This window comes from Salvelinus sp. IW2-2015, linkage group LG19, assembly GCF_002910315.2.
Source record: "Salvelinus sp. IW2-2015 linkage group LG19, ASM291031v2, whole genome shotgun sequence".
NCBI classification, from domain to species: Eukaryota; Metazoa; Chordata; class Actinopteri; order Salmoniformes; family Salmonidae; genus Salvelinus; species Salvelinus sp. IW2-2015.
Window position 1 is genome coordinate 10,774,187 of NC_036859.1, and position 13,411 is coordinate 10,787,597.

Genomic DNA, 13,411 nt, shown 5'->3' on the forward strand with positions numbered 1-13,411 from the left:
TTACTCAAATTATGTCAATTAGCTATCAGAGCTTCTAAGCCATGACATAATTTTCTGGAATTTTCCAAGCTGTTTAAAGGTACAGTCAACTTAGTGTATGTAAACGTCTGACCCACTGGAATTGTGATACAGTGAAATAATCTGTAAACAATTGTTGGAAAAATGACTTGTGTCATGCACAAAATAGATGTCCTAACCGACTTGCCAAAACTATAGTTGTTAACAAGAAATTTGTGGAGTGGTTGAAAAACGAGTTTTATTGACTCCAACCTAAGTGTAAGTAAACTCTCGTCTTAAACTGTATATATTGGGTCAGGGTTGGAAAGGCCAAGGTGCATTTCGGAAAGGGCTGTTTTGAAGCTCTCCGCCTCCATCTAGACACTCCCCCACTGATGTAAAACTTTTGGAAGCTATAAAATGCATTTATTAATGTCAAAATTTATTTTTGCTTATTTATTCTATTACAGACTCACCTTAATGCATACTTTTATATTATATGAGCCAAAAATTAAATTGAAAAAATATATAAAACTTTAAGTATAATTTTGGAAAGTTCTAATTTACTGCCCCCAAAACCTGTAATGACATGTAATTTTGTACTTGAACATTTTAATTGAACTACCTTGGAGGACTGCTTCTTCTGGGGAGTGACAATATGGGTGACCTGGGGCTTCAAAGCCTCTCACTGACCAATACATAGTATCAGCAATCAAGGGTTTATAAACCTAGCTCTGGTCCTGCCAGCGACTTGCATCTTTCCATTCATCCCCCATCAACAATTTATTTTAGTGACTGGCTTCAATATACTTTCATTACTCACCAAAGTTAAGATGTTACTAGAGTTTTGATTTAACTTTTCACTGAATTCTTCAGTTGTCCGTTCTCCAAAATATGAAATGAGAGCGTTTGTTTACAGCCACTAGCCATGCACATGCGTCCGATTCGCACTACGAGCTGCACACCTGACACAAGCGTATGGACCAGAGCTAGTTGCTCAGTGCAAAAAAATTAAGAATTTCAATAAAACTCTCCCTATTTTTTTCTTTCTCTCTCTCAGTTCATGTCCACAATGACTTTCTCCTGGCCATTCTCACACGTTGTCAGATAATCGTCTCCACACCAGGTAGGTTTTCCATCGAATATATCAATATCGATGGATACCACACATCTGTATGTTGACCACAAACCTGACTGCAACCCATTCCTTTTTCAGAGGGTGCTGGATCTTTGCAGTGTGCAGGTAGCTCAGCCTCCAAGTGCAAAGGAAAAAAAGAAGTTCTCCTTCAGACAGAAATTTGATGTGAGTTGTCCTTCAATAATGCGTAATGGGAGGTGGCAGTAATACATGGTTTAAAACTTCAGACCTCTCCTGTTGGTGAAGTATAATTCTGTGTGTGTGACCTGTTGCGTGTCCAGCATCGTTTCCAGCCCCAGAACCCTCTGAGTGCGGCCCAGGCCTTCAGCCTGCGGGAGGTTGGGAGTGAGGAGGAGCTGAGACTTAGTGCCCACACCCTGTTGCTGCCCAACCGGGGCCAGCTGGAGGCCCGCATGATGGTCACCGCTTTTGAGCTGGGCCTGGACAACGTCACGGAGGACGCCGTCAGCACCATGGTCCACGCAGTGGAGGTATGTGTGTGTGTTTTTATGGGATACTAGTACAAGATATGAGAAGAGTTGTAAGATTTCATGTAGCACAGGTTACTTTATGCTTTGAGACAGGCTTTGTACACTTCCAACAGCCAGTTGTATCAGTCCACTCAGGATTCCCCCTTCATACACACACTTCACTCACCTGTCGTTCCTTCCACTACCACAGACCACCTGAAGGACATGCTGACTGCTGTGGTGTCCAGGTGGAAGGCCTACCGGCTGCGTGATGGACACTTCCCTACGCCTTCGCAGTGATGTCACCCCAGCCCTACTTGAAGAACAGCCTGGCAGCCTACCACATTGTCACAGATTGGTAATGAGGTTAATTGTCTGTCTGCAGCGTTCAGCCGCCTTAAATCAACTAGAAAAATGTCAACGAAGTATCAAATCAAATGTTATTTATCACATGCGCCAAATACAACCGGTATAGGTAGACCTTAGTGAAATGATTACTTACAAGCCCTTACATTTTTTAATTTAACCTTTATTTATCTAGGCAAGTCAGTTAAGAACAAATCCTTATTACAATGATGGCCTACCGGGGAACAGTGGGTTAACTGCCTTGTTCATGGGCAGAAGGACAGATTTTTACCTTGTCAGTTCAGGGATTCGATCCAGCAACCTTTTGGTTACTGGCCAACGCTCTAACCACTAGGCTACCGGCCGCTCCGCTTAACCAACAATGCTTTAAGAAGTTTTTAAGAAAATAAAGTTTTAGGAGTAAAATAACAATAGCGGCCTATATACATGGGGTACCGGTACAGAGTCATTGTGCAGGGGCACCGGTTAGTCGAGGTAATATTTACATGTAGGTAGCGTTAAAGTGACTATTCATAGATAATAAACAGAGCTAGCAGCAGTGTAAAAGAGGGGCCTGAGTAGCCCTGTTTCTTTTTTCAGGAGTCTTATGGCATGGGGGTAGAAGCTTTAGAAGCCTTTTGGACCTAGACTTGGTGCTCCGGTACAGCTTGCCGTGCGTAGGGAGAAGACAGTCTATGACTAGGGTGGCTGGAGTCTTTAACAATTTTTAGGGCCTTTCTCTGACCCCGCTGGTATAGAGGTACTGTGGCAGGAAGCTTGGCACAGTGATGTACTGGGCCATACCGCACTACCCTCTGTAGTGCCTTGGGTCGGAGGCCGAGCAGTTGCCATACCAGCAGTGATGCCCCAGTCAGGATGCTGTCGATGGTGCAGCTGTGGAACCTTTTGAGGATCTGAGGATACATGCCAAATCTTTTCAGTCTCCTGAGGGTTAATAGGCTTTGTCGTGCCGTCTTCACGACTGTTCTTGGTGTGTTTGGACCATGATAGTTTGTTGGTGATGTGGACACCAAGGAACTTGAAGCTCTCAACCTGCTCCACTGCAGCCCGGTGAGTGCTACGGACCGGTAGTCATTTAAGCAGGTTACCTTAGGCACAGGGACTATGGTGGTCTGCTTGAAACATGTTGGTATTACAGACTCAGTCAGGGACAGGTTGAAGATGTCAGTGAAGACACTTGCCAGTTGGTCATCGCATGCTCGGATTACAAGTCCTGGAAATCCGTCTGGCCTTGCGGCCTTGTGAATGTTGACATGTTTAAAGGTCTTACTCACATCGACTACGGAGAGTGTGATCACAGTCGTCTGGAACAGCTGATGCTCTCATGCATGCTTCAGTGTTACTTGCCTTGACACGAGCATAGAAGTAATTTAGCTCATCTGATTTGTCATAGACGCTTGCTAAAAAACTTTAATGAGCAAGCCTTCCTTCATGAACTGGCCTCTGTAAAATGGTATAGAATCAGCTTGATCCTCTGTCGAAGACGCTTGGACCTTCTTTTTTGATACTTTCAGTGGTATTGTTAACAAACATGCCCCCATAAAGAAAATGAGTATTAAAAACAGGTTCAGCCCATGGTTCGACCGTGATCTTGCAGAGTTACTCCACCTCAAGAATTGCATACTAAAGTGCCTATAAGAACATCCAATAGTCAAAGGTATATGAAATACAAATCGTATAGAGAGAAATAGTCCTATAATTCCTATAATAACTACAACCTAAAACTTACCTGGGAATATTGAAGACTCATGTTAAAAGGAACCACCAGCTTTCATATGTTCTCATGTTCTGAGCAAGGAACTTAAACGTTAGCTTTTTTACATGGCACATATTGCACTTTTACTTTCTTCTCCAACACTTTGTTTTTGCATTATTTAAACCAAATTGAACATGTTTCATTATTTATTTGAGGCAAAATTGATTTTATTGATGTATTATATTAAGTTCAAATAAGTGTTCATTCAGTATTGTTGTAATTGTCATTACAAATAAATAAAAGAAATCGGCCGATTAATCGGTATCGGCTTTTTTTGGTCCTCCAATAATCGGTATCGGCGTTGAAAAATCATAATCGGTCGACCTCTAATCCTAACTGTTATAGGCCTATTTCTATTGTGCCCTGTTAATCAAAAGTGTTGAAAAACGTTTCAATAATGAACTGACTGGCTTTCTTGATGTCTATAGTATTGTCTCGGGTATGCAATCTGGTTTCTGCTCCGGTTATGGATGTGTCACTGCAACCTTAAAGGTCCTCAATGATGTCACCATTGCCCTTGATTCTAAGCAATATTGTGCTATTTTTATTGACTTGGCCAAAGATTTTGATACGGTAGACCATTCCATTCTTGTGGGCCGGCTAAGGAGTATTGGTGTCTCTGAGGGGTCTATGGCCTGGTTTGCTAACTACCTCTCTGAGTGCAGTGTATAAAGTCAGAAAATCTGATGTCTCAGCCACTGCCTGTCACCAAGGGAGTACCCCAAAGCTCAATCCTAGACCCCACGCTCTTCTCAATTTACATCAACAACATAGGTCAGGCAGTAGGAAGCTCTCTCATCCATTTATATTCAGATGATAGTCTTACACTCAGCTGGCCCCTCCCCAGATGTTGTGTTAAATGCTCTACAACAAAGCTTTCTTAGTGTCCAACAAGCTTTCTCTGCCCTTAACCTTGTTCTGAACAGCTATAATATAAAGGTCATGTGATTTGGTAAGAAGAATGCTGCTCTTCCCCCAGTTATTATTACTACCTCTTAGGGTGATAATAGGTGTAATAGTTTGCAAGCCCTGCCACATCCGACGAGCACCGGAGCCGGTGTAGTACGATTCAATCTTAGTCCTGAATTGATGCTTTGCCTGTTTGATGGTTCGTTGGAGGGCATAGCGGGATTTCTTATATGCTTCTGGGTTAGAGTCCCGCTCCTTGAAAGCGGCAGCTCTTCCCTTTAGCTCAGTGCGGATGTTTCCTGTAATCCATGGCTTCTGGTTGGGGTATGTATGTACGTGTGCTCCTCAATGCCATCGGAAGAATCCCGGACCATATTCCAGTCTGCTAGCAAAACAGTCCTGTWGCTTAGCATCTGCTTCATCTGACCACTTTCTTATTGACCAAGTCACTGGTACTTCCTGCTTTAGTTTTTGCTTGTAAGAAGGAATCAGGAGGATATAATTATGGTCAGATTTGCCAAATGGAGGGTGAGGGAGGGCTTTGTGTGTGGAGTAAAGGTGGTCTAGAGTTTATATTTTTTTATTACTCCCCCCCCTCTGGTTGCACAACTACTTGTATCAATGAATTGCATAGAAACGAAAATGCAATTATTATGCGATTACCTTTTTAATGAGTAACTATATGGTAAGCAGCGGACTGTAGAATAAAGTTTAACTGCTCTGTTCAAATGTAACTTCAAGTGTCAATTTAGAGTAATTTTATAGACTTCAGTTTTACCTTAAATGGTTGTTAGTTCAAACAGCATACTATACTTTAGGTACATGAAGCACCAGTAGTAGCAGTAAGGTGAGGTAGGAGAGCTGCCCGTACAGCACACTGCAAAAAGGATCACTTGGAGACTGGATAGAGGTCCATCTAAATACTTTTTTTTTTTTTAAATAAAAAATTACAAATTTAATTAGCAGTTTAAGGGCCAGGCAGAATTTCCCCTTACTAATAAATGACTTTTAGGCTCTTGTCATGCTCGTCTGTCTGTCTGTTCTGACTCTTTCTCCTCATCCGTACTCTAGCCCACCTCACAGTCTATCTCGTCTGGCCGGCCCGCCCCCTCCGCTATTACAAGACGATGCTGAGCAGCAGGCTGCTCTCCTATTGGCCTGTTCTGGTGACAGTCTCCTTGCGCCCCTCCCTCCTATCAGCATGTTTGATCTCCTGGGACAGGTGAGAGAAYCACCGCTTCAATCTGCCTTAGGTCACATGATTATACCTATAACAAAAAAACATTCTGACATTTGAATTGATTTGCTTTTTCAACTGCATTCAACAAACATTTTTCTCTCTAATAAAAAGGAAAGCTGAAAAGGTATTTGTGTCATTGTATGTGAAAGAAATCAACTCAAACGACTATATTGTTCATGTTTTTCCTTGACGTAGGTCCGCCGAGGTGTGATGCCCTCTCACACCATGTATGCCCTGAACATGGAACGGATCCTGTCCCGGCTGTGGCATCCCGGTCATGAGGAACTGGAGCAGGACCATGTGCACCGCCAATGCCTCGCAGGGATGAATGGTCTGCTCGTCAGCTGAGACACACACAGACAGTCTGGTGGATCGACAGGCAGATCGTGGTGGGGGTATGGCAGAGACAAATGGAGAGTTTAACAAACAGTGTTGAGGCATCCATATGGGCCCTAAACCCTGCCTTGAAGCAGAGCGAGAGGATGATATCGAAGACTGGATTTACACTCCACTAGGTCTACTCCGTAGAGGCTCTGCAACCGCTTCACCACGCACCACAACTTTACACTAGTGTCAATAACGTTTTCGAACGCTTGGTAGAGTGCAAACCCAGCCTATGATGCACACAGTAGATCTGTGTTGAAGGCTCACAGAGCTGTGCTGTAATGAAAAGGAAGGAATGAAGGCCCAGTGTGGTGTGGTCACAGACAGCTTGTTATGGCACTAACATGTCTACACACGCGTGCGCACACAGTGGTATCTCTCCCATAGCCTCTCTGACCCTCCTTTAAATGCACCGTTAGTTATGTTAATACGTTTGAGGATGGGTGCATTTCTGACCTTCTGGTGGGTTTATTTTGTCCGTTAATTTGTTTGATAAAATAGTGTTACTTTTGTTGTATTCCCCACGCCTCTGTGTACAAATGTTGCAGCCCTATTATTGCGATATTGACATGCTCTTGTAGAGTTATGCCTGAGTAGTACACTTGGGTCCTTGTTCACTGTACTTTGTCAGAGCAATGCATGTATTAGTATGCATGCAAATATGTATATATGTGTGTATATATTATTTATAAATTTTTTACACCAGTTTACACCTGTTTAATATCAAAGTCCACTTGATCAATAGTAATTACTCTAGTATTGTTGCCATATCTCACTGTTGCCAATGAAATCTATAGTGCCACCAACTGGTCTGGTGCAGCCATCTAAGGTTGCAGTGACTTTATGTTCACACAGCTTGTAAGGACATATACGTAAGGTTTACTTACCAAGTTTCATGGCCCATGTCCATCGGTTCAGTTCTTTATAGCCCTGGTGTGATATGGTGCCATCTAGTGGTGTAGTGTGGCCGACTTTGAATGCAGCAACTAATCATTGTCAAATTCATTAGGCTAATTCATTGACTCCAGATTTGGTATATAGACTCAATCTGACTTAAAGTTCATGAGAAGATGTTTTAAGTATTATTAGCATAAGGACGTCCATTATAGCGATGATACGTTTCAAGTTGATAGGCCACTTTGGAGTGGCTTTACAGTGGTTTAAATGGACACGTCAAATCTGATTTTTGATTTGCTAACTCTGCCATCTTTTTACCAATCCCTTTAGCTTTTCACAAACTAAGTTAAGACGTAGCATGGTCATGGTTCATGGTTCATGAGAAGATTTCTTTATTGTTTTGAATTTTTTTCCACGTGCTAATATGCATCTATTGGTATAGTGTGGCCATCTTTGAATGCATCAATGTTATTTTCTCAAACTGTTTAGGGACTGTTTTGATGATTCAAAATACCACATTCTGAGTGTATCAGACTTTCAGTCCAGGTGAAGATTATTTTATGATTATTTTAATAAGCATTGGTCTTACATAGTCAAAGTGAATTGTTAACTTTTTAAGATATCAAAGCCAAACTTAACATGGTTCATCATGGTAATGTGTTTGGTGACCCTACAAAGTTGATAGGCCATTGTGGATTTACAAAGATTTTAAATGGACACGTAAAATCTGATTTCCTGATTTATCAATAACTCAGCCATCTCATCACCAATCCCTTAGTTTTTCTCGAACTAAGTTAAGAGATGGTATAATTTGGATTTATGGTTCATGAGAAATTTTTCAAAGATTTTCCAAAATGTCCAAGATGGAGGAAAATCTATCCTGAGGGACCGTATGGGTCCTTGAGGCAAATTTTTTCAGCATGAGGAAAGACCTTTCAAGTCTCTAGGTCAAACGGGGCAGCGGATATGAGGGTTTGTGAGACTGATTATAACAGCACCACCTATAGGCCAACTGTGCCATTATTTTTGACCAAGCTACTCATGGCCTCTAGTTTCTGTGTGCCAAATAAATAAATTACCAATTTATGCTTGAGTTATTTAACCATGTCAATTGGGGGGAAGTATCTAAGAATAACAATAGGTTTCATAGCTTTGCTGTGAATCCCTTATAATAATAGTAAACAGTATGCAGCATCATAAGTGGTGTGCAAGTGTAGGCGTGATAGGCCAATATACATGTAAACAGGACTAAAACATGACTGGTAGCAGGGATATATATAACTATTTATGGTAATATACTAATGGTATTATATACTGTGCATTTGGAAAGTATTCAGACCCCTCGACTTTTTCCACATTTTGTAACATTACAGCCTTATTCTAAGAAAAAAAAAATTGTTTTAAATCCTCAGTCTACACACATTACCCCATAATGACAAAGTGAAAACAGGTTTTTAGATTTTTTTTGCAAATATATTAAAATAAAAAAATTTATTTAAAGTATTCAGACCCTAGCTATGAGACTCGAAATTGAGCTCAGGGGCATCCTGTTTCCATTGATCATCCTTGATGTTTCTACAACTTGATTGGAGTGCACTGGCGGTAAATTCAATTGATTGGACATGATTTGGGAAGGCACACACCTGTCTATATAAGGTCTCACAATTGACAGTGTGTGCCAGAGCAAAACCAAGCCATGACGTCGAAGGAATTGTCGGTAGAGCTCAGAGACCGCATTGTGTTGAGGCTCAGATCTGGGGAAGAGTACCAAGAAAAAGATCCACAAGAATACGTGGCCTTCATCACTTTTAAATGGAAGAAATTTGGAACCACCAAGACTCTTCCTAGAGCTGGCCAAACTGAGCAATCGGAGAAGGGCCTTGGTCAGGGAGGTGACCAAGAACCCGATGATCACTCTGACAGAGCTCCAGACTTTCTCTGTGGAGATGGGAGAACATTCCAGAAGGACAACCATCTCTGCAGTACTTCACCAATCAGGTCTTTATGTCAGAGTGGCTAGGCGGAAGCCACTCCTCAGTAAAAGGCACATGACAGCCCGCTTGGAATTTGCCAAAAGGCACCTAATGGACAGTGACCATGAGAAACAAGATTCTCTGGTTTGATGAAACCACGATTGAACTCTTTGGCCTAAATGCCAAGCGTCATATCTGGAGGAAACATAGCACCATCCCTACGGTGAAGCATGGTGTTGGCAGCATCATGCTGTGGGGATGTTTTTCAGCGGCAGGGACTGGGAGACTAGTCAGGATCGAGGGAAAGATGAACTGAGCTAAGTACGGAGAGATCCTTGATTAAAAACCTGTTCCAGAGCGTTCAGGACCTCAGACTGGGGCGAAGGTTCACCTTCCAACAGGACAACGACCCTAAGCACACAGCCAAGACAACGCAGGGGTGCCTTTTGGAACAAGTCTCTGAATGTCCTTGAGTGGCCCAGGCAGAGCCTGGACTTGAACCTGATCGAACATATCTGGCTTTGCAGCGACGCTCCCTATCCAACCTGGCAGAACTTGAGAGGATCTGCAGAGAAGAATGGGAGAAACTCCCCAAATACAGGTGTGCCAAGCTTGTAGCGTCATACCCAAGAAGACTCGAGGCTGTAATCGCTGCCAAAGGTGCTTCAATAAAGTACTGAGTAAAGGGTCTGAATACTTATGTAAATGTGATTCTTTGTATTTTTAATATAAATTTACGAAAAATGTATACAAACCTGTTTGTGCTTTGTCATTATGAGGTTGTGTGTGTAGATTGATTAGGGGGAAAAATCGAATACATTTTAGAATAAGGTTTTAACATAACAAAATGTTGGGGGAAAAGTCCAGGGGTCTTAATACTTTCCAAATGCACTGTACATGTAAACAGGAGTAATAGTGTCCAGTAGCAGTATGAATAGATACTTGGGAATGTCAATCAATAACCAATGGATAGCAGCATACTGGTAATCATTTAAGCAGCAGTGAAGGGGGGCAGTAGTTGACACTATTGAACACATTACAATATCTACACAAGACACCATTGAAGAATGTTTTTTTCTCAGTCATGTGAACTCGTTATCAAAGATATTTTAATTTATGTAGCACCTCAGCTCCTTAAAACACCAGTCGTAAGACTATTACTACCAACCAGCATTTACAACAGGAGACAGTATTTTAGGCACACCCTGACCCACCGTCATAGAAAACGTAACTGCTCTCAGAGCTCTCTTGCCATATTTGGCTTGCTTGCTGCTCATTTCCGAAACGATGTCCAATCGTTGTCGAGGAGCACGGTCCCCTACCAAGCGATTACACTACACTGGAGTGACTCAATGGTCAGTCTGTCCCCATTTTACTGTTAACAAACATTAAATTAATTCACTGTTCATCCAAGAACGAACTATTCAACTTTTTTTCTGTGCCAATAAAAGCAATTTAAAACCCAATTCTTTATAATTATAACAAGACAATATTCTCAATTCATGACTTTTTATTCCACATTGTATTTGTCGTATATTTTGTATTTTCTGAAGTGCTCAAAAGACAGGCATAAAAATAGTATTATGATAAACTATTCATTCAGGTCTAACATTTGTTTGAACCTTTTCACAAAATGGTATTAATGTAAATGTTAAGAAAGTAAGGCAGTTTTGTGTCAGTCCTAGTACACAAACACCTCTGGGTCAATCCTCGCACAAGGTGTGTCAATAAAGCAATGTCTCGTAACGTTATTGTGTTACATTGTACAACTTGTCGCTGGTGAGAAAACTCAGTGCTAGACTTGGTCTATATACATACTAGACAATGTCAGAACTCGTAATCGATCAACAGGCATTGCCACTGTTTGTTGGCCGTAGACACCACTAGCCTATTTATTCCACGAATACGTTTATTTTTCTTGTCGCCATTCTGTCAGGGCGCAAAGACGAAGAACACGCCCCTTATAGGAGCTGCGTTTGGTCCCATAATGAAAAGTCTCTCACTCAAACCGCAATGTCTTATGGCTGTTCAGAACGCCTGGAGCTGCTGCGTCAATATGAGTTGGCACCCGCTGTTAACGTGGTCCATGACCTTCTGTTTGAGCAGTGCCAGTTCGTCCCGGAGCACGTTGGCAGAAGAGACCAACTCTGTGTGTTGGGTCTTCAGGTTTTTGACCCTGTCCTCCAGCCTCGATATCCTCTCCAGCTTCCTTTTCCGGCATTTAGACGCGGCCACCCTGTTCCTCATGCGCTTTCTCTCGGCCTTTATCCTCTCCTGGTTCTCCATGTCGATAGGAGACATCGGAGGGGTATCGCCGCTCATCTCGGGCACCGTCTGGGGCTCCTCCTTGAATGGCTGTAGCCGTGGGTGCTGGGCTGGCAGCTGGGTCTCGATGTGGGTTTGGGACGGGACGGACGTATAACTGGCGGAGGAGTGTCTGTCGCCGGTAGGTGCCGACGCAGAGCTGACAGCCCGATTGAAAAGGCCCAAGTTTGTGTATTCCGGTGGCTCGGGGCGCACGGTGCAGCTGTAGGGTATAGGACTGTCCAACACAGTAGAGGCGGATGCCATGTCGTTGGAAGCATTCGTCTGAGAGTCACAACTGCCATTAGGCATATGCTGTTGATAATGAAGCTCCGCGAGCGCCCTCACGAAACCCTCAGCAAAACCCTCTTGCTCGTCGGTGATGTTCTTGGGACAGAGGAACTGAGTTGGGGTCGGAGTCGTCAAACCATTGCAGGACTGGATGATGAGCCTTTCCAATTCCGGAGAGGCCAGTTTTAATAATCCCACATCAGGGGACGTCAGTATATCGATAGCTTTCGCCCGCAGATGAGGTTTAAACATTTTAGGGTCGTTGAGGTTCAGTGTCATACTCTGCTTCATACTATTCGGGTTAAACCCATGATATCCACCCACTGCGCCTTGCTGACCATTTAACGATTCGTCATAGAATGTAGCTTCCATCTTGGTGGGCATCAATTGACTGGTCTTTATCTCGAAGATAGTTGTTGGGGAAAAAATTAAAGCATCAAATGTTGAAATTGCAATAAACAATTTGGAGTGATAAACTGCAATCCGATGTCCTCAATCTTTTGACAGTTTTAGGACAAGTAGACTAATGTTCGAACCTCAAGTCGGAGGATAACTTTTGATGTCCTAAGTGGAAACTTTTCTTGAGGATTGATAAAAAGAAGAATAGTATCAAACAAAAAATATTCACTTCCTCAATCGATATGCGTCTTTGTTTCAATGAAGATTTTTTTTATTCGATTTGCCTACTGAAATGAGTCTTTTCTTTTCTAAGCAGATGCTGTATCTCACTCGATACAATGTACTTTCTAGCACTTCCAACGTGGAGACGAACTTTATCCACTTCTATGCTGCTGCTATACTGAAAATAACAATGATGTAATTTCTAAGGCTTCCTATTGGTTTGAGATGATGTGATGGGCGTTACTTTTTGTAATGACATGCACGTTGCGTTGACAACCAGCCATGTTCCCGCCTCCCGCAATGGTTGATGGGATTAGGTAATGCAGTAAAAGGAGCGGTGTCCTCTGGGATTACGTATTGTTTTTGAAAATATTGTTACCCGCTCTATTTCGTAACCCAATTTTAATCAGGTTGACTAGATTTCCTTTTGAATAACAGCTTTCACAATATTTGCTTTCCTTCTTTTGCTCTTTGATTTTGTAGGTGGAAGCGTGGCAATTTGGCACCACAGTCACCACACAAATGATTGGCACCGTTGATGAAGATTAGCAAAAAAAAGCGATATCAAATAAATATTTCAAATAGTGAGCTATATTTCATGCATAAAAATTGGGATTTTTTTTTATACTAACACAATTACTCAGAGAAAGATATGTTTTTTTTAACAAGCAATAATAAAAAAAATCACAAAAGATTAAAAAAAGATTCACAAAAAAATCACAAAATTCACAAAAAGATAATTATTGGCAGCCCTGTTTTCAATACTCCAGCACCTTTGTGAGGATAATGGCACATCCTTTTTCTAAAATGTTTATGAGATTGGAGAACACATTGTGAGGGATCTTAGACCCAGTGCTATTATCCTCACACACACCAGTGATGGGTTTGGCTTAAAATAATGGAGGCATATGCAGAAAAGTACCTCATACCTACTGTAAAATATGTGGTGTATTTTTTTTTCACACCTTTATTTAACCAGGTAGGCCAGTTGAGAACAAGTTCTCATTTACAACTGCGACCTGGCCAAGATAAAGCAAAGCAGTGTGACACAAACAACACAGAGTT

At 42.0% G+C, this 13,411-nt stretch overlaps 1 protein-coding gene and 2 pseudogenes across 1 annotated transcript; 2 read left to right on the forward strand and 1 right to left on the reverse strand.

Moving 5' to 3' along the window:
• LOC111979760 (transcriptional adapter 1-like) overlaps positions 1-8,241 on the forward strand; it is an 18,384-nt pseudogene extending 10,143 nt beyond the window's left edge.
• LOC139029364 (transcriptional adapter 1-like) lies at positions 1,048-1,877 on the forward strand (annotated as a pseudogene).
• A 2,381-nt stretch (positions 8,242-10,622) lies between the features above and the next one.
• LOC111979459 (transcription factor Jun) lies at positions 10,623-12,540 on the reverse strand. The gene has a single exon (XM_024010016.2). It carries the CDS (start codon positions 12,107-12,109, stop codon positions 11,159-11,161), a length of 951 nt encoding a protein of 316 aa, XP_023865784.1. The 5' UTR covers positions 12,110-12,540; the 3' UTR covers positions 10,623-11,158.
• Between the last annotated feature and the right edge of the window lie 871 nt (positions 12,541-13,411).